This window comes from Salmo trutta, chromosome 17 (genome assembly GCF_901001165.1).
Source record: "Salmo trutta chromosome 17, fSalTru1.1, whole genome shotgun sequence".
NCBI lineage: Eukaryota > Metazoa > Chordata > Actinopteri > Salmoniformes > Salmonidae > Salmo > Salmo trutta.
Window position 1 is genome coordinate 40004378 of NC_042973.1, and position 22511 is coordinate 40026888.

At 43.2% G+C, this 22511-nt stretch overlaps 1 protein-coding gene across 7 annotated transcripts in view; it reads left to right on the forward strand.

The window, feature by feature from the left end:
* The window catches only part of LOC115152179 (liprin-beta-1), an 84659-nt gene extending 62850 nt beyond the window's left edge, over positions 1-21809 (forward strand). For all 7 annotated transcript variants that reach the window (XM_029696755.1, XM_029696756.1, XM_029696757.1 and 4 more), the window contains 8 exons: positions 1629-1740; positions 2026-2114; positions 13104-13226; positions 15750-15875; positions 16093-16281; positions 16493-16651; positions 17003-17068; positions 17493-21809. In XM_029696755.1, the coding sequence (XP_029552615.1) occupies positions 1629-1740; positions 2026-2114; positions 13104-13226; positions 15750-15875; positions 16093-16281; positions 16493-16651; positions 17003-17068; positions 17493-17576 (948 nt within the window). In that variant the 3' untranslated portion in view covers positions 17577-21809. The remainder of the gene's footprint in view (positions 1-1628; positions 1741-2025; positions 2115-13103; positions 13227-15749; positions 15876-16092; positions 16282-16492; positions 16652-17002; positions 17069-17492) is intronic.
* Positions 21810-22511: the final 702 nt, after the last annotated feature.

The following is a 22511-nucleotide window of genomic DNA, read 5'->3' on the forward strand; positions in this document are numbered from 1 at the left end:
TGATGCACATAATCACTAAGAGTGACTATATGTAGATGCGTTCTCGTCTGGCGCTTAGATAAATATAACAGTTCTTTCGAGAGGTCAGAATTACCCCCCGGCATGTCAAAAAGAGACTCATACAATTATCTTATCACGTTCCCTTTGGCTGTATTCAAAGTAATCTTGTTTGGGTCTTTGACCAGTGTCTGGAAAATAATTATAATTCGGCATCGTTTTAGAGATTTTTGTCGGTAGGGTGCTGTTTACTGGGCAACAGAATCATCTATAGGCGAAAGAACGCACACCATATACCACGGGTATGACAAAACTTTTATTTTTACTGCTATAATTACATTGGTAACCAGTTTATAATAGCAATAAGACACCTTGGGGGTTTGTGATATATGGCCAATATACCACGGCTAAGGGTTGTCGTGCTTAAGAACCACGGCTAAGGGTTGTCGTGCTTAAGCCGTGGTATATTGGCCATATACCACATCTCCTCTGGCCTTATTGCTTAATTGATCCCCTATGAGGCATTTTCACCCCATTAGGCTCAGGGTTGAAGCAACCTATTGATGAAGTCAAAGCCAGAGGCTATGTATTATTGTACCGTACTTAAGGACCTTAAAAATCAGACAAGTGATCCTGTAAGGCTGCGATTCTCAACTGGTGGGTAAGAACCCAAATTTGGGCCGCGGTACGTTTTGAATGGGTCGTGGGTGTTTGAGTAACAAGTATGAGTATTAAAAGAATATTCCAGTCTGAATTTAGAGTAAACAACTTAAACCAGTTAAAAAGAGATTACATTATTTAATCTATCAACAATTTTTCTTCAATCACAGTATTTTCAATTTACGCTGAGTGTATAAAACATTAGGAACTCCTTCCTAATATTGAGTTGCACCCCCTTTTGCTCAAGGTGTCAAGTGTTCCACGGGGACTCTGGCCCATGTTTTCTCCGATGCTTCCCACAGTTGTGTCAAGTTGGCTCGATGTCCTTTGGGTGGTGGACCAATCTTGATACACACAGGAAACTGTTCAGCGTGAAAAACCTAGGAGCGTTGCAGTTCTTGATACAAACCAGTGCGCCTGGCACCTACTACCATACCCGATTCAAAGGCACTTGAATCTTCAGTCTTGCCCATTCACCCTCTGAATGGCACACACACACAATCCATGTCTCAAGGCTTAAAAATAATTTTTTCCTTTCTACACTGATTGAAGTGGATTTAACAAGTGACATCCAATAAGGGATCATAGCTGTCATATGGTCAGTCTGTCATGGAAAGAGCAGATGTTTTTAATGTTTTGTATACTCGGTGTAATTCATTTATTCATATAAAAGTATTCTATATTATGGCAGAATTGTTGAAGCCCGGTGCATCTCAGCATCAGATTTCAGATGTTCAGATCCCATATATTCCATCAAATATTCACAGCACTTTATTTTGAACCTGCCTCTTTTTGTACTCTGTAGCCACTCTGGCCAAACATACTGTACTTTGTAAGCAGTTCATCAAATGGATGGAAGTAATCCTTGTTGTCAGGCTAACTGTGTCTCTGTTCTGCCCTGGGGGTGTGGCATATAATACACTGACTTTGGGTGGTTATCTCTGTGTGCGCATTTTCACGTGTGTGTTTAGGAGCTGGGCGTCAAACACCCGCTGCACAGGAAGAAGCTCCAACTGGCCCTGCAGGCTCTGGGCTCTGAGGAGGAGGACAATAAGGGCAAACTGGACTACAACTGGGTGACCAGTGAGTAGATGAACTGCCAGTATGAGGGTCAAGGTTTTATACTGGGGTTTTACTATGCCTTACGTCATCTCATGTTGTCTAAATGATATGGTGGGCGTTTTGAATGAATTGTAATCCAATTAACTAGTTATACATTTGATTCAAGTGCTCTCAAAATGCAAGTTTGATTGTTTGATTTCTGATGGCGAAATTGACTGGCAGGTTGGCAAATCTCTCTTTCTCCCCCTCTCTTGCCTTTTCTCCCCTCTCTCGCCTTCTCTCCCCCTCTCTCGTCTCCTTCCTCAGGGTGGCTGGATGACATTGGCCTGCCTCAGTATAAGACCCAGTTCGATGAGGGGAGGGTGGACGGCCGGATGCTGCACTATATGACAGTAGTGAGTCAGACAGACTGATGCTCGCACACGCACACACTCTGATCAGACATGCATGGGTCTGATCAGAGCCACAGATAGAGATGTATACCGTATGTCTCTGGGCATAATGATCACACTGCTAGATCACATTAAGCTGAACAGACTGAACAGCGTGGATTAGTAACACTGGAGAAGGCATAGTCTTACCCTCTGTGGACACAATCACTACACAATGGCTTGATATAAGACCGCTCACAAAAACACTTGCCATGCACCACACTACTATTAGTTTTTTTCCATTGCTTTCGTGCAATTTTCACAAGTACAGTGCCTTCGGGAAGTATTCAGACCCCTTGACTTTTTCCACATTTTGTTACGTTACAGCCTTATCCTAAAAGTGATTAAATACATTTTTAAAATCCTCAGCAATCTATACCCAATACCCCATAATGACAAAGAGAAAACAGGTTTCAATGAGACTGAAAATTGAGCTCAGGAGCATCCTGTTTCCATTGATCATCCTTGAGATGCTTCTACAACTTGATTGGAGTCCACCTGTGGTAAATTCGATTGATTGGACATGATTTGGAAAGGCACACACCTGTCTATATAAAGTCCCACAGTTGACAGTGCATGTCAGAGCAAAAACCAAGCCATGAGGTTGAAGGAATTGTCTATAGAGCTCCGAGACAGGATTGTGTTGAGGCACAGATCTGGCGAAGGGTACCAAAACCTTTCTGCAGCATTGAAGGTCCCCAAGAACACAGTGGCCTCCATCATTCTTAAATGGAAGAAGTTTGTGTATTACTTTGTTAGTTACAGCGTGCAAGGTCATCCAGCACCGTCGATAATAGTTAACGAGTTTTAATGTTATTCCACCATTGCCACACATATGCCACAGGTCTCATAAGAGTGTCGTAAACCATCACTCAGAACCCCATCAATACATTTTCCTTTATTTTCCCATATATGTATGTGTGTGTGTGTGTGTGTTTTCTTTTTTTATACAAACATATACATTTCATCAACAAGCAATGTCAATGAACAAATATCAATTCATCTCCGTTTAGAAATAGTCAATCATGAACATATCAAAACAAACCCCAATAACTCAATGAGTCAGTCTTTGGTCCATTAAACATCACCTCTGAATATTCAGTCTTTCTGGATGCCTGCTGGCCCTCTCAGACCTGCACGCAGGGTCTGAGGCACTGTGTCCGAAGCTTCTGGCCCACTCCTAGTACCTTCTGTCACATCCCCACTTGTTCTCCTTTCTTTTTTCTGTGTCCAGTGGCACTATGCCGGTGTCCTGAGTGTCCTCAAACGTCTCCTGTGTTCTCGAAAGGTTTTGTCTGTTGCGCCGATACACAGCCCCATCTTCTGTCCTGACTGTATATGATCAAGGCGCAACCTCCTCCAATACAGTAGCCTTTCTATCCCATGAATTCGGACCACATCCTGAGCTGCCAACAGTAGCAACACTCTAGCAGTTTTGTCATAGTAGAATTTGTCTTGCCTTCAGCTGTGAATTACAGGGCCCTACAGCTGATGGGCAGTCATTCAGGCAGAAACTAGGCAACCTGCCTCCCATTTTAAGATTTCTGCAGGTGACCAGCCATATTCCAAGGTCGCTGTTCTGTAAGACAATAAAGCCAAGTATTGATCAGGCCCACTGTGCTGCCTTTTTTAAGAGTCTCTTCACGATTTGCACACCTTTTTTCAGCCTTCCTGTTATTTTTAGGATATAGCGGGCTAGAGGTCATATGTCTGAACTCCTAATGCTCTGTAAACATCTAAAACTCACTGCAAGCAAACTGAGGTGCATTATTAGAAACCACCACTAGGGGGAATCCCATGCCTACCAAAACATTATTTCAAGTGCAAAATGACAGTCTTTGCTGTTGTGCTGGACAAGAGTGCAATTTCAGGGTAATTTGACAAGTGCTCGATAGTCAACAAATAGTCCTTACCATTGCAGTGAAACAAGTCGACTCCAACCTTCTCCCAGGCTGTGGTGGGTACCTCTCCCATAACCGTGGGCTCCTTCGGCTGTCTATAATGAAATTTGAGATCTGTCACAATTTCCAACCATTTGCTCAATGTCAGAATTTATATTTGGTCAATAAAGGGACTCTCTGGCCCTTCGCTTACATTTCTTAGCTCACAGATGTCCTTCATGTACTCTCTTTAGCATCTCCTGACGGATTAAAGGAGGTATCACCATTCTGTTATTCTTCAACAGCACACAATTGACCACTGACAACTCTGCGCTGCGAAGTACTGTTTACAAGAGCCTTTTTGCCAGCCATTTTCCAGATTATGGATCACCTTGCAAAGAATGGGATCTGTTGTGGTCTCTAAAGCTATCCTCTGCTGTTGCTGCTCAGAAACAGGAAGTGACTCCGTGACCATATCCACATGAAAGGCAACCTCCTCCTCCATAGACTCCTGACTGAGGCTGATTTGGGCCACCACTGATGGAGCCCCTGAGAGGGCATCTGCTACCACTAAAGTTGACCCAGGCACATTGTTTAGAACAGAATCATAGCGTTGCAAGCCCATCATCATCCTTTGAAGACGAGGAGGCATGTCATTCAGATTGTTTTGAGAGATTGGAATAAGGGGTTTATGCTCTGTTTCTAGAATCACCTTTAAGCCGTAAATGTAACAGTGAAACTTCTCACAACCAACGACCAACCCTTGGCGCTCCTTTTCTATTTGAGCGTAACGCTTCTCATCATCAGTCAAAGAACGGGCCGCATAAGCCACAGGCTTCCACATACCTTGATGCTCCTGAAGCAGCACTGCTCCAATGCCATCTTTGGAGGCGTCCGTGGACACCTTAGTAAGCCTTGTCAGGTTCGAAAAAAGTTAGCACTTGCTCTTCATCCATAATGTTCTTTACATTGTTCCACTCTATTTCATGTTCTCTGTTCCACGAGATCTCTGTCTTGTCCTGATGGAGTGTCCTTAAGTTCACTGTTTTAGCTGACAGATTTGGTACAAACTTCCCCAAATAATTGACCATACCCAAAACACGCTGAATGCATTTCCTATCTGTGGGATTAGCCATCTCCCTCACCGCTTTGACCTTGGTATGATCAGGCTGCACACCCTCTGATGATAGCCTATCCCCAAGAAATGTGATTTCCTTCACACAAAACTGACATTTAGCCCGATTTAGCTTCAAACCATGCTTCTGAACCCTCTGCCGATTATTTTCCAACCGCTCATTGTGTTCCTGAATAGTGGACCCCAGACCAGAAAATCATCCACATACACACAGACTCCCTCTAACCCCTAAATGACCCTTTCCATGGCCTTGTGAAAGAGTTCAGGGGCAGAACTTCTGCCAAAAGGTAACGTCTTAAAGGAATATCTTCCAAAGGGTGTATTGACTGTACAAAACTTGGTTCTGGCTGCATCCAACCTCACCTGCCAGAATCCATTTGAAGCATCCAACTTGGAGAAATAATGTGCACCAGCCATTTCGCACACCATCTCATCCCTCTTAAGAATCTTAAAATGCTCCTTTTGATACATTTATTAAGGTCTTTGGGGTCCATACACACTCAGATCACCATTCCTTTTCCGAACAAACACCATGAAATTGACCCAGTCGGGTTGGCTCCTCTGTTTTCACTAGCAGATCGAGTTTCACCATTCTTCCCAACTCCTCCTTTAGATCCTTCCGTAGTGGCACCGGAACTCAGCGTGGTACATAAATCACTGGCTTGGCTATTCTCTGTGAAGGTAATCGAGTAAATGAGAGGTAATGCTCCAAACCCTGTGAACACATCTGAATATCTTTGAGCAATCTCCTCACCATTTTGATTACTTGTCACCCGTTGAACACTGTGCAGCCAGTGAAAGTCATTAATGGTGTACACTCGCTTAACCAGTCTCAACGACTCACATGCTGTATTCCCCAAAAGAGAATCATGCCCCTCTGGTATAATCACAAGTGTGTGGCTTCTTGTTTTCCCCTTTACAGTTAGCCGACACAAACCTTTAGTCTCAATTGCTTGGCCATTGTACGCTTTGAGAGCCACAGCCTTTTGCATGATGACTGGTTTGTGCTTTAACTCATGAAAATCCCTCATATTAATTAGTTTACCTCATATTAATTAGGTTGGCTTTAGCTCCTGTATCCAGCTTTAAGATCAAAATTGTACCATTGACCACTAGTGGTACAACCCAATGGTCACTAGCTACAGTATGGACCTGTGATGTTTCTTGCCCGTCCTCCATGCAATCCACAGTGCCCACAAACAAGTCACTTTCTTCATTCTCCTCGATTTCAATGGTGTGAAAATTTTGTCTCCCATACTTGTTCTTTGCAAAACCCATTTTTCCCAAAAATATTTTTTTCCCTTGCACTTGTAGCAAAATGTCCCAAAGGCAGGACACTTCCTGGTCTGGTGCCTGGTGCCACACCTGTTAGATTCATATTGCTTGTGAATCCTTTGATCAAAGTCATATTGCTTATGGCTCCTTTGCTCATTGCGCCCCCTTGTGTCCTTATCTACAACATCCACTGCTGCGCTTTCCACCTCCATAGCAGTGCTTGCTGGTGTGGAGCTAAAGGTTTTAATATGCAGTTGTGCCAGCTCATTCGCCTGACATATATTTTTACTGCAGTGTCCAAATGTAACTCACTTTCCCACAGCAATCTTTCTCGAACTCTGGACTCATTTATACCAAACACAATCTTAACTCGAAACATAGATGAGGTTAGGTCTACAAAATTACACGTCTGTGCTTTTAATTTCAAATCCGCAAGAAAGACGTCAGACTTTTCACCTTGCTGTTGTATACGACAGCGAAACACAACGTTCATATGTCTCGTTCTTCTTAGGTGAACAATATGCATCGAACTGATCCAGTACCTCCGTGAACGTGTCTTTATCCTCATTTGCAAACGTGAAGGTATTGAATGTATCAATTGCCTGTGTACCCGCTATAGTAAGAAAAATAGCAACTTTACGTTCATCCGGCTCCTTCGTAACTCCAATGGCAGACATATACAGCAAAAACCGCTGCCGAAATGTTTTCCAATTCGCGTCCACATTCCCATCCAGGCTCAAAGCCTCTGGTGGCTTGATTACATCCATTACACTTCCATAAACTCCAACATTCACAGAAAAAAAACATGATTTCCACTCCTGGTACCATGTATTACTTTGTTAGTTACAGTGAGCAAGGACAACCAGCACCATCGATCATAGTTAACTAGTTTTAATGTTATTCCGGCATTGCCACACATATACCACAGGTGTCATAAGAGTGTCGTAAACCATCACTCAGAACCCCATCAATACAGTTTGGAACCACCAAGACTCTTCCTAGAGCAATCGGGAGAGAAGGGCCTTGGTCAGGGAGGTAACCAAGAACTTGGTGTTCACCACAGCTCAAGGGTTCCTCTGTGGAGATGAGAGAACCTTCCAGAAGGACAACCATCTCTGCAGGACTCCACCAATCAGGCCTTTATGGTAGAGTGGCCAGACGGAAGCAACTCCTCAGTAAAAGGCACATGACAGCCTGCTTGGTATTTGCCAAAAGGCACCTAAAGAAACAAGATTCTCTAGTCTGATGAAACCAAGATTGAACTCTTTGGCCTGAATGCCAAGCGTCACGTCTGGAGAAAACCTGGCACCATCCCTACGGTGAATCTTGGTCACCACCAGCAACATTCTGTGGTGTTTTTCAGTGGCAGGGACTTGGAGACTAGTTTGGATCGAGGCAAAGATGAACGGAGCAAAGTACAGAGATCCTTGATGAAAACCTGCTCCAGAGCGCTCAGGCTGGGGTCAAGGTTCACCTTCCAACAGGACAACGACCCTAAGCACACAGTCAAGACAACGCAGGAGTAAAATATGCCATTTACTTAAGATGCTTTTGTATGGGAAAGTACAATACTGTAAAATACAATGCATGATTACAATACAGGTAGAAGGTGTATGATTGTGTATGATTGCCATCCCTATTAGCGTGTGACTCTCCTCCAGGCCATGGGTGAGGCATGCGATGACATCAATCCAGACCAATGTCAGGCTTGGATTCGCCATGCCAACAGGTTTTTCACCAGGCGAATGAACAATGAGGACATTGACTGCAATGTCGATGAGAACCTATGGCCGAGAGTAGAGTTAGAGTGCTTGATGCAAACTAGTGCCTGCTAAACGTTAAGTTGCTTTCATTCCTTTCATTTGTTTAATTTGTTGCTGGGTTTTTCACACTCAACAGTTTCCCATGTATCAAGAATGGCACCGAAGGAGACGGCCGCCGTTTTACGATCCGTAATCAATTGTGCTGTTGTGTATGTTTTTTCGCGTTATTTGTAACTTATTTTGTACATAATGTTTCTGCCACCGTGTCTTATGACCAAAAACAGCTTCTTGATATCAGGGCAGCGATTACTTACCCCATACTGGATTACTTTTTCTTCAACGAGTCTGATGGGAGGGATTTACTCCAGACACCCGACAATGCCCTCATCCCCGTCATTCGCAGGAGGAAAAGACGGAGGTACCGTGGATGACTGTCCGGGTGCCTTGTAAGGATCTGTCGCTGAGAGGGTAATTGACCTTTACCATCAGTTCTATTAGCCTACTTACAATCAATCAATAATAAAATGGATGAACTACGAGCACGTAAATCCTACCAACGGGACATTAAAAACTGTAATATATTTCACTGAGTCGTGGCTGAACGACAACATGGTTAACATACAGCTGGCGGGTTTTAAGCTTTTTCGGCAGGATAGAGCAGCAGGCCTCTACATGATAAGCTGTAGACCACAATATCGACCAAGAGTGCATCTATATTTTTCGTAGTTGTCTATATACCACCACACACCGATACTGGCCCTAATACCACACTCAATGAGCTGTATACGGCCATAAGCAAACAGGAAAACACTCATCCAGAGGCAGTGCTTCTAGTGGCCGGGGACTTTAATGCAGGGTAACTTAAATCAGTTTTACCTAATCTATTAGCGTGTTAAATGTGCAACCAGAGGAAAAAATTCTAGACCACCTTTACTCCACACACAGAGACACGTACAAAGCTCTCTGACCATAATTCTATCCTCCTGATTCCTGCTTACAAGCAAAAACTAAAGCAGGAAGCACCAGTGACTCACTCAATACGGAAGGGGTCAGATGAAGTAGATGCTAAGCTACAGGACTGTTTTGCTAACACAGACTGTAATATGTTAGGGGATTCTTATGATGGCATTGAGGAGTACACCACATCAGTCACTGGCTTTATCAATAAGTGCATCGATGACGTTGTCCCCACAGTGACCAAAAGCCATGGATTACAGGCAACATCTGCACTGAGCTAAAGGGTAGAGCTGCCTCTTTCAAGGAGCGGGACTCTAACCCGGAAGCCTGTAAGAAATCCCTCTATGCCCTCCGACGAACCATCAAACAGGAAAAGCATCAATAAAGGACTAAGATTGAATCTTACTACACCGGCTCCAACGCTCTTCGGATGTGGCAGGGCTTGCTAACTATTACAGACTACAAAGGGAAGCACAACCACGAGCTACCCAGTGACATGAACCTACCAGACAAGCTAAATTACTTCTATGCTCACTTCGAGGCAAGTAACACTGAAACATGCATTAGAGCACCAGCTGTTCCGGACGACTATGTTATCACCCTCTCCGTAGCCGATGTAAGACCTTTAAATAGGTCAACATTCATACGGATTACCAGGACATGTACTCCGAGCATGTGCTAAACCAACTGACAAGTGTATTCACTGACATTTTAAACCTGTCCCTGACTGAGTCTGTAATACCAACATGTTTCAAGCAGACCACCGTAGTCCCTGTGCCCAAGAACACTAAGGTAACCTGCCTAAATGACTACTGACCCATAGCACTCACGTCTGTAGCCATGAAGTGCTTTGAAAGGCAGGTCATGGCTCACATCAACACCATTATCCCAGAAACCCTAGACCCACTCCGTTTGCATACCGTCCCAACAGATCCACAGATGATGCAATCTCTATTGCACTCCACAGTGCCCTTTCCCACCTGGACAAAAGGAACACCTTCAGTTGAAGTCGGAAGTTTACATACACTTAGGTTGGAGTCATTAAAACTTGTTTTTCAACCACTCCACAAATTTCTTGTTAACAAACTACAGTTTTGGCAAGTCGGTTGTGTCATCCACAAAGTAATGTCCTAAGTCAATTTTCTTACAATTGTTTACAGACAGATTATTTCACTTATAATTCACTCTATCACAATTCCAGTGGGTCAGAAGTTTACATACACTAAGTTGACTGTGCCTTTAAACAGCTTGGAAAATTCCAGAAAATGATGTCATGGCTTTAGAAGCTTCTGATAGGCTAATTGACATCATTTGAGTCAATTGTAGGTTTACCTGTGGATGTATTTCAAGGCCTACCTTCAAACTCAGTGCCTATTTGCTTGACATCATGGGAAAATCAAAAGAAATCAGCCAAGACCTCAGAAAACAATTGTAGACCCCCACATGTCTGGTTCATCCTTGGGAGCAATTTCCAAGTACCTGAAGGCACTACATCTGTACAAACAATAGTGCGCAAGTATAAACACCATGGGACCACGCAGCCCTCATACCGCTCAGGAAGGAGACACGTTCTGTCTCCTAGAGATGAACGTACTTTGGTGCGAAAAGTGCAAATCAATCCCAGAAAAGCAAAGGACCTTGTGAAGATGCTGGAGGAAACGGGTACAAAAGTATGTATATCCACAGTAAAACGAGTCTTGTATCGACATAACCTGAATGGCCGCTCAGCAAGGAAGAAGCCACTGCTCCAAAACTGCCATAAGAAAGCCTGACTACGGTTTTCAACTGCACATGGGGACAAAGATCATTATTTTTGGAAAAATGTCTTCTGGTCTGATGAAACAAAAATAGAACTGTTTGGCCATAATGACCATTTATGTTTGGAGGAAAAAGGGGGATACTTACAAGCCGAAGAACACCATCCCAACCGTGTTGTGGGGGTGCTTTGCTGCAGGAGGGACTGCTGCACTTGACAAAATATATGGCATTAAAATTATGTAAAAATTATGTATATTTTGAAGCAACATCTCAAGACATTAGTCAGGAAGTTTAAAGCTTGGTCACAAATGGGTCTTCCAAATGGACCATGACCCCAAGCATACTTCCAAAGTTGTGGCAAAATGGCTTAAGGACAACAAAGTCAAGGTATTGGAGTGGCCATCACAAAGCCCTGACCTCAATCCCATAGAAAATGTGTGGGCAGAACTGAAAAAGTGTGTGCGAGCACGGAGGCCTAGAAACCTGACTCCGTTACACTAGCTTTGTCAGGAGGAATGGGACAAAATTCACCCAACTTATTGTGCGAAGCTTGTGGAAGGCTACACGAAACGTTTGACCCAAGTTAAACAATTTAAAGGCAATGCTACCAAATACTAATTGAGTGTATGTAAACTTCTGACCCACTGGGAATGTGATAAAAGAAATAAAAGCTGAATTAAATCATTCTCTCTACTGTTATTCTGACATTTCACATTCTTAAAATAAAGTGGTGATCCTAACTGACCTAAAACAGGGAAGCTTTACTAGGATTAAATGTCAGGAATTGTGAAAAACTGAGTTGAAATGTATTTGGCTAAGGTCTATGTAAACTTCTGACTTCAACTGTATGTGAGAATGCTACTCATTGACTACAGCTCAGCGTTCAACACTGTAGTGCCCTCTTAGCTCATCACTAAGCTAAGGACCCTGGGTCTAAACACCTCCCTCTGCAACTGGATCTTGGACTTCCTGACGGGCCACCCCCAGGTGGTAAGAGTAGGGAACAACACATCCGCCATGCTGATCCTCAACACGGGGCCCCTCAGGGGTGCGTGCTCAGTCGTCTCCTGTACTCCCTGTTCACTCATGACTGCATGGCCAGGCACGACTCCAACACCATCAAGTTTGCCGATGACACAACAGTGGTAGGCCTGATCAACGATGAGACAGCCTATAAGGAGGAGGCCAGAGACCTGGTCTTGTGGTGCCAGGACAACCTCTCCCTCAATGTGATCAAGACAAAGGAGATGATTGTTGACTATAGGAAAATGAGGATCGAGCATGCCCCCATTTCTCATCGAAGGGCTGTAGTGGAACAGGTTGAGAGCTTCAAGTTTCTTGGTGTCCACATCACCAACAAATGATCATGGTCCAAACACACCAAGACAGTCGTGAAGACAAAGCCTATTTCCCTCTCAGGAGACCGAAACGATTTGGCATGGGTCCTCAGATCCTCAAAAGGACCTCTGTAAGGTTGTATTCGGCGCATGTGACATACAATTTGATTTGAATGGTCCACCACTCAAAGGACATCTCAATATAAGGAAGGTGTTCTTAATGTTTTGTTCACTGTGTATCTGAACAATACATACATTTTTTTGCATCAATGATTGTGAAAGATGTCTTTAATGACCACACCTTTGATTACACATGGGATAGAAATTATGGAAATTATATTTTCAGTCAATTTTGATGGGTGTATTGCGTACTGTGAAACAGTGTGATGTACTATCATTTACAGTACTGTAGCATATACTTTTTTTTGCTATTGGATTAACTGGTTGTCAAAACAAGTAAATTGAGAAGATATTGTTGTTTCAGTGATTTAAATCAAACTGTTCTCATGGTATTTCACATACCTATATTTTGAATATAAGACTTACTGTGTTACAAGGGTTACCAGTTTGGCATTTTGTACTAGAGTTTTGAAAATTCACTGCATACTTGTGAAAATGGCACCAAAGCGATTGAAGGAAAAAAAACGGTATTATCTTGATATTACTTCGGTCAAGACAACCAAATAGAATCTCATCAGATTATATGACTTTACCTGCTGGGTAGTAGTTTTTTCTTTGCGCAATGAGAAACTCATCACTAACTCAACCTATGAGTGCTCCTGACAGCTTTTTCTGTCTGACCTGACATATTACTCTTAACATTCTTGTTCCTGTGTGTCCTCTGTTAGGATGACCTGTTGTCTCTGAAGGTGGGCAGTGTGCTCCACCACCTCAGCATCAAGAGAGCCATCCAGGTGCTACGCCTCAACAACTACGAGCCCAACTGCCTGCGCCGACGGCCCTCCGATGAGGTAGGGCCACTGGACCACTGGTCGTTTTCATTAGGCAACAAACAAAAGAGAACTGACTGAAACAGGGCTTCTTGTTGCTTTCCGTTGCTTTAAACTGTTTTCTGGTGTGGGCCCTAATGAACACAACCCTGGTTCCAGGCATACATGAACACTTGTCAATGCTACTGTTACTGTTGTGAAGGCTCATGTCCTCACCCATAACCTCTGGCCACGTTCTTCCATTGCCACTCACCTCACCTGTCTTCACTTTGCTCGTTAGCACCCTTGACTATTTAAGCAGCAGTTTCTCCCTCTAGTCTTTCTTATTCCTGTTGGTGAATGCATGGGGTGGCCAACTTATATTTTCCTTTCAATGTTGTGCTTGATGGACAATAAACATGTTGAACTCCTGTTGGAGAAACTCCCTGCTGAGCAGTTTAGCGAATTCAAGCATTTCATCTGTACAGTCGTGGCCAAAAGTTTTGAATGACAGAAATATACATTTTCAGTCTGCTGCCTCAGTTTGTATGATGGCAATTTGCATATACTCCAGAATGTTATGAATAGTGATCAGATGAATTGCAATTAATTGCAAAGTCCCTCTTTGCCATGCAAATGAACTGAATCCCCAAAAAACATTTCCACTGCATTTCAGCTCTGCCACAAAAGGACCAGCTGACATCATGTCAGTGATTCTCTCGTTAACACAGGTGTGAGTGTTGACAAGGACAAGGCTGGAGATCACTCTGTCATGCTGACTGAGTTCGAATAACAGACTGGAAGCTTCAAAAGTAGGGTGGTGCTTGGAATCATTGTTCTTCCTCTGTCAAATATGGTTACCTGCAAGGAAACACGTGCCGTCATCATTGCTTTGCACAAAAAGGGCTTCACAGGCAAGGATATTGCTGCCAGTAAGATTGCACCTAAATCAACCATTTATCGGATCATCAAGAACTTCAAGGAGAGCGGTTCAATTGTTGTGAAGAAGGCTTCAGGGCGCCTAAGAAAGTCCAGCAAGCGCCAGGACCGTCTCCTAAAGTTGATTCAGATGGCTTGGTGTCAAGAAGGGCAGCAACGAAGCCACTTCTCTCCAGGGAAAACATCAGGGACAGACTGATATTCTGCAAAAGGTACAGGGATTGGACTGCTGAGGACTGGGGTAAAGTCATTTTCTCTGATGAACCCCCTTTACGATTGTTTGGGGCATCTGGAAAAAAGCTTGTCCGGAGAAGACAAGGTGAGCGCTACCATCAGGCCTGTGTCATGCCAACAGTAAAGCATCCTGAGACCATTCATTTGCGGGGTTGCTTCTCAGTCAACGGAGTGGGCTCACTCACAATTTTGCCAAAGAACACAGCCATGAATAAAGAATGGTACCAACACATCCTCCGAGAGCAACTTCTCCCAACCATCCAGGAACAGTTTGGTGACGGACAATGCCTTTTCCAGCATGATGGAGCACCTTGCCATAAGGCAGAAGCGATAACTAAGTGACTCTGGGAACAAAACATCGGTATTTTGCGTCCATGGCCAGGAAACTCCCCAGACCTTAATCCCATTGAGAACTTGTGGTCAATCCTCAAGAGGCGGGTGGAAAAACAAAAACCCACAAACTCCAACCATTGATTATGCAAGAATGGGCTGCCATCAGTCAGGATGTGGTCCAGAAGTCAATTGACAGTATGCCAGGGCGGATTGCAGAGGTCTTGAAAAAGAAGGGTCAACACTGCAAATATTGACTCTTTGCATCAACTTCATCTAATTGTCAATAAAAGCCTTAGACACTTATGAAATGCTTGTAATTATACTTCAGTATTCCATAGTAACATCTGACAAAAATATCTAAAGACACTGAGGCAGCAGACTTTGTGAAAATTAATATTTGGGTCATTCTCAACTTTTGGCCACGACTGTAGATCTAGCACAGGTGCTGTATCCTACAACCTACCAGACTTTGCCACCTGGCTCCAGGCAGAGGTGCCTGCCTAGACAGAGAACAGCATCAGGTCAGCAGCGTCACTCCCCTCGCCGGCCCATCCAAGGCACTGCATCTTCCATACCAGACTGGTCAGGTTGAGTCGTCAACCATCATCACCCCGTATACCCACATGTGCAACCTGCTATTCAGCTGATCACCACATTAGTAGATGTGCACACTTCAGCCAGATTACCAATGACCAGAAGGTAAACTGGATCCAGAACCTCAAGAGATGCTGGCGCTGTGCCCGAAACCACCAAGCTTAAAAATGCGACCAATCCACAACATTGTCCTGCGTCCTTTCCCAATGTGCTCCTGTGTTTGTGTGAAATAAAATCCCACTATTTGGATTCCTGCTTCATCTCGTTTCATTTGCATTCCTATCGATGCGCCGTGGTGGCACTTTGAACTCTGAACCAGTCAAACCTCCTTATAAAGTCCACATTTTCTATAGTTACTGTACCATCCCCTTTTTGTTGTGTACTCGTTCTCCACTTCTTCAAGCTACACAAGTGTTATCAAATCCTTTGTGTTGATAAACACATTATTTTCTCCATATTTGTCAGAACAACATCACACCAGCAGAGATCTCCCAGTGGACCAATCACAGAGTAATGGAGTGGCTGAGATCAGTAGACCTGGCGGAGTACGCCCCCAACCTGAGGGGCAGCGGGGTGCACGGGGGACTCATGGTGAGAAACAATGATCAGATTTAATGTGGCCCAAAATTGTCTTGATAATTGTGGGCACGAGTTTAAACTCGGATATCTAAAACCAGATAGATACTGGGTAGAAATTATAATGGGTTATTTCGTCTATGAAACTTTGGTTATTTTGAATTTTATCTTACAATGAGAATGGGATGTGTCTCAACCTATCCCACATCTCATAATGTTCCCTCTTCCCCAGGTGCTGGAGCCTCGGTTCAACGTGGAGACCATGGCCCTGCTGCTGAACATTCCCCCCAACAAGACCCTGCTGCGGAGGCACCTGGCCACCCACTTCAACCTGCTGGTGGGCTCTGAGGCCCAGGGGCTCAAACAGGATTGTCTGGAGAACCCCGACTACACCCTGCTTACAGCCACTGCCAAGGTCAAGGTAGGGGTCAAAAGTAGTGCACAATATAAGAAATATGGTGCCATTTTGGATGCAGCCATGGTTTTACTGTAGGTAGGGGTGAGGAGTGATGGAGAAGGTGAAGACGTGGGTTTGGCTGTGGTAAGATATGGTTCTCGTGTTTGACACTGGTTTTGGTTATTAACTTTAGTCTCAATTTATAATTATTTGAGAATGAATCTGTTCCCACCAGCTGAGGAAGATAACGTTTGGGAGCTTTGGCAGCCTGAGAAAGAAGAGGCAGGATGAGAGTGAGGAGTATGTCTGCCCCATGGACGTGGAGATGCCAAAGGGACGTAGCTTCCAGAAAGGCTATGAGCTCTACGAGGACGATCTGGACCAGCTAGAACAGGTCAACTTCTGGTCTGGTCCCAGATCTGTTTGTGCTGTCTTACCAACTCCTATGCTGATTGTTGCCCACGCATTTTGGCCAGACATTTCTCTGTAGTGGCGGCATTGTGCTTAGTACACACAAGTTCTCCAAATAATAAATAAGTCATCACATCAATACTTACATTCAACCTCCACCTTTAGATTGTTCTCTGAATGTTTAGAGTTTTGTCATCAGTACCGTGACAGGAGATGGTAGCACTGTGCCTGTGCCTAGTTAGTGTTCAGCTGCTCTGAAAGAACACACAAACAGGCCTACTAACAGGTGTTCTTAGTAGTGGTGTTGAGTGTCAAACCTCATCTGTTATTGTAGATGGAGGACTCAGAGGGAACAGTGAGGCAGATTGGAGCCTTCTCTGAGGGCATCCAAAACTTGACGGTATGAAGGAAACTATCTTCTTTTTATTCCTGTTTTAACTGTGCTTAAGTATTATGTTGATATGGTTTGTGGATAACAATATGTCACTATATTTGGATAGGCCCATATATAGATGATAAACAGATAGTTTGTTGATCGCATGACCATCTGTTGATAAGCAACTTCTTGCTAAGGTTACGGTTAGGTTTAGAATAAAGGTTAGGGTAAGGGTTAAAGTTGAGGGTTAGTGGATAGTTAGTTCAAATGTTGTTGACAGAGTATTGAACATCTACAAAGGACTATCCAAATAGTTGTACCTAACAATATTTTAGGGTATAAGTGGCCTTTCTGACATAAATATAAATATGGGAATATTTCAGTGGGGTTTTTACAGTTCTTCTCTAGTATTAATCCCTATTTTCCTGTATTTCCTGTCGGTTTCCAGAGCATGCTGAAAGATGATGAATTCTTCAAAGAGACCTCGAACTCTCCCAACCCCAGCGTAACAGATGACGATTCCAACGTTTGAGGCCAGCGCTATGGGACTAGCAGACCAGGATTGAAATACTATTTGGAATCATTTAAAATACTTTAGCTGTGCTTGATTGAGCTTGCCTTTTGGGATGGAATGCAATAGGAATAGAAAAGTCCCAAAAGTGGCACTCCAGGCAGGCTAAAGCAAACACTCAAAGTATTTGAACCCAGGTGTGCCACTAGCACACACTGACTCCACCGTACCCTCCAACTCTCCGTACCCCCCAACAAGCACCAGATCTCTTTTTAGTATTTTAGGCATAACTTTTTTTTAAAGAAATTAAAAAGTCCATGTCTGTTGTCATGTGGATTGATGCACTGTTGTTTTTTTAAGGTGCTGTCAAAGCTAAAATACCACCTCTGCATGATTAACAATTCAACTCGCCCCTGCCTACCCAATAGCAGGTCAGTTATCAATTCCCATTAATCCCTACAGATCTGATAGCTCCTGCTCTGCCTTACCTCTGAGCTAGTCTACAGCGAGGGACTGTTCCTCAAGCTCAACAGTAAGGGCCTTACAGTAAAGTGGGCTATCCCCGAAGTAGAGTGCCTACGCTCCCTAACCCTGAACCTTATAAACCCAGTGTCTTCTCAGGATTGTCCGGGCCAGAGTGTCAACCTCAGCACACTGAATGGGTCGCCCTCCTCTGGGTTGGCTTTTAGCAGAGAGACACCCCTTCCTATGACTCCTACCAATGCACTCAGTACCTAGAGTTCGGGTCCCAGGTTCCTTTATACCAGCTACTTGGGTTCCCTATGGAATGATTAACCAAGAAAATTAGCTAGAGATCCTCAATTAATCAAGCATATTTCAGAAAGCTAGTGTAAAACGACATGCAGTTGTAGGACTCTTTGATGACACGGGGTTTTAGAACAACAAAGTGAGTTTATTCAAAATTCCAGAAACAGGCATAAAAAATCCCCAATCAATCACAAATCAATTATAAGCAAACATTTACTGTAAATTAAATTGATAGACAACCTTCAGCACCCTTAACTAAATCCCTGTTGAGGTGTTCCAATAAAATGTTTTGTCACAATTTTATGAGAAGCACAGTATTTAATAACAAGAAAAACCTTATACAACTCTCAACAGTATTTTTGGCTCCCCCCCACAGGATGATCAGACCCTCAGAAGGCACCTAGAAACTCTAACAGCAACTTTACCACACCTCTATCATTGAGGTAACCTTAAGGATTCCTCCTAGAATTTTACTTTAACTGGGTATGCCTAAAATGTAAATGTAATAAGTAAACAAACAAAAAAATCTAAATATATTGTAGGCTATAAAGCTACAGCAAAAATCTTCTTCCAGCAGTCAACAGGCTATTCTGGCAAGCTTAGAGAGCCCTTCCCTCCAAAAATCATAGCTCTTTTATACCATCCCTTTTTCTTTCTGCTAACTCATTGTGGTTAACACCTACCACAATGACACATCCAGTGGTTAACACCTAACCCAATGACAAATCCAGTGGTTAACCTCTACCCCAATGACAAATCCAGTGGTTAACACCTACCCCAATGACGCATCCAGTGGTTAACACCTACCCCAATGACGCATCCAGTGGTTAACACCTACCCCAATGACGCATCCAGTGGTTAACACCTACCCCAATGACGCATCCAGTGGTTAACACCTACCCCAATGACGCATCCAGTGGTTAACACCTACCCCAATGACGCATCCAGTGGTTAACACCTACCCCAATGACGCATCCAGTGGTTAACACCTACCCCAATGACGCATCCAGTGGTTAACACCTACCCCAATGACGAATCCAGTGGTTAACACCTACCCCAATGACGCATCCAGTGGTTAACACCTACCCCAATGACGCATCCAGTGGTTAACCTCTACCCCAATGACGCATCCAGTGGTTAACCTCTACCCCAATGACGCATCCAGTGGTTAACCTCTACCCCAATGACGCATCCAGTGGTTAACACCTACCCCAATGACGCATCCAGTGGTTAACACCTACCCCAATGACGCATCCAGTGGTTAACACCTACCCCAATGACGCATCCAGTGGTTAACACCTACCCCAATGACGCATCCAGTGGTTAACACCTACCCCAATGACGCATCCAGTGGTTAACACCTACCCCAATGACGCATCCAGTGGTTAACACCTACCCCAATGACGCATCCAGTGGTTAACACCTACCCCAATGACGCATCCAGTGGTTAACACCTACCCCAATGACGCATCCAGTGGTTAACACCTACCCCAATGACGCATCCAGTGGTTAACACCTACCCCAATGACGCATCCAGGGGTTAACACCTACCCCAATGACGCATCCAGTGGTTAACCTCTACCCCAATGACGCATCCAGGGGTTAACACCTACCCCAATGACGCATCCAGTGGTTAACACCTACCCCAATGACGAATCCAGTGGTTAACACCTACCCCAATGACGCATCCAGTGGTTAACACTTAATGTGGCCATCGTTCAAAAAGGTGCTTTTTCAGCCCCCTTAACTCCCACTTTTTTCTCACCTAAGTTGGATCTCAATCCGCTTCACCCCTAAACGTTCTAACCTGGAGATTTCCAGATCAAGTTAACATCCTTAAACTAATTTTTAAACTCAATTTTTTTTCACATTACCATTCCCCACTTGGCACCATATTAATCCCTCTCCAATTTAACTAATTACTCCCATTACCTCTTAAATATCCAACAAATGAAACATTTAATCATTACATTTCAACATTATAGCCTTCCATTATCAATCTCCAACAGGCCCTAAGGCCTTGTTCCTCTAAACTTAACAAACATAGTCTATATGCATCATAACTTAAAGCAAACATCACATTAACTATTTTACTGGATTACTTAAATCACACATTGTTAACCCTCTTACTAAATTATTCTAATCACCCTTTAATCACCTCTGCCACTATACATTTCTCCATGCTTTCAAACTTTAACATTTAACATATTTAACCTTTAATCATCAATTAATTTATTTTACTTATTTTTCTTATTTTCCTTAGTCAATGTCAATTCTCTCTCAATATTCATTCTTCTCTGTGTGTGTGTGTGTGTGTGTGTGTGTGTGTGTGTGTGTGTGTGTGTGTGTGTGTGTGTGTGTGTGTGTGTAAGCGAAACTTCTTGAGTGTGGTCATATGCAAATGTTTCTCTAAAATGTCAGAGAACTGGGCCTTAGCCAACTACTATTGACAGTACAAGTCCATTTTAACTGTCCTATTTGGAGAGGAATTATTTCAGAGCAATATGCCACCATAATTTGCCTACCAGCTGGATACTGGAGACATTTGTACTCATTGTTTTTATACTAGCCATCTTTCTGTGGAATTTAAATATTAAAGTGAGCCATATCAATATCTGATAAACCATTTTTTTACATTAAGGTGTAATGTAGGGCTTTTGCAAAGTCTAATATGTCATTTTAAGAATATGTTTGGCTTTTTAACAGTCACTGTCAGAGGAAGAAAAAAAAAAGTTATTTTCTGTGCAGTATTGCCCAAGTTAAATAAATGCCCCAAGACAACTGCTATGGTTTACACAGAAAACCAGACTATTTCAGCTGCAACATTTTTATTCTTTCAACACATCTCGCCATATCCTAGACACTCCCAGTAATGGTGTTTATTTGAATGCATTTCCACGTATAATATACAGTTCAAAGCATATAATTCCTTTTTAAAGTGTCATTGCATGTTATTGAAGCCTTTCTTGTTGCCAAAATGTTGTACACCTGCTAATGGAATATGGATTTCTTGTTTACTATAATTTGTACTGAGATAAATATTGCCAGATAGCATAGTTATTTTGAGAATACCGTAGCTAGCCTGGGTTCCAGTCTGTTTCTGCTCTCTTGCCAACTCCTTATGGAATTGGATTGGCAAGAGAAAAGAAAGTGACTGGCGTTCAGGCTGTTGTAGCATGTTCAAAGAGTTGAGCGATAAAGCAATGCAAGAATGTCACAAAAGCAATGACACTGTTATGCAACACCCTAACCACATGAGGATAAAGTTTGTACTGTTTACTGGTTGAGTTTTTACCCATTTCTAGGGTCAATAAATTCATTTAAACTGTCTAATTTCTCAAGTAGGATTGGAAATGTAGAACATAAAGCATATAGGTTTGTTTTGCAATGCAGATTCATTACCATTTAAAAGCCTTTACCTCTCCATGTTTGTACAGACTCTTATTTTTGTTAACACCAAGCAAATAAAGGGATTCTTGACAGTCACAGACCATTTGTACAGTAGTTGCCCAGCTTGAACAACGTTGTTTGCTGTTTCCTACTCTTTGTGCACTTTAAGATGAAGGTTTGACAAGCCACTATTTGCAGAATGATGAACAGATAAAACACATTTCCACAGATATTAAAAGCAAAATAGAGGGTCAGGACAAGAGCATTGCAGCTTCTTTGGTTCTGTTCAGGCAGAAGTAGAGTAGGCTGCTGTGTGTGACATGTTCTTCATGTAAAACTACAACTGAGCCACCTCATTCACAGCTTGCTGCTGTTGATGAAGTCTGGACAATGTATTTTGCATGGCAATCACCTTGATCTTCCATCATGATATAGTGGTCCTGAGCTAAACTAGGGATATAACAGCAACTCCATAATGAAGAACAATGACTTGAGAGGTTTCATTGAAGGAGGAAAATAACACTGAACTCATCTCAGGGTCTTGTAAATTTGGGGGATTTAGTATTTTCCATTGTCTCTAATGGGGAAAGTCTTTCAATAGCGCTACACTAAAAAGTTTGCTCTAGGTTCAAATTGAGATTTCAGTCGAATAGGTCGAAGATTTCTGCCAACATGGGCCTGGGAAGCTCTCAGGAGCTGACTGAGGAGATGCAGAGGGGCGTCCAGTCTGAGGTCTTCTCCCGTGCATCTCTCCATACAGCCTGCCAGCTGAGGACCTTGCTGGGCTTCCAGGACCAG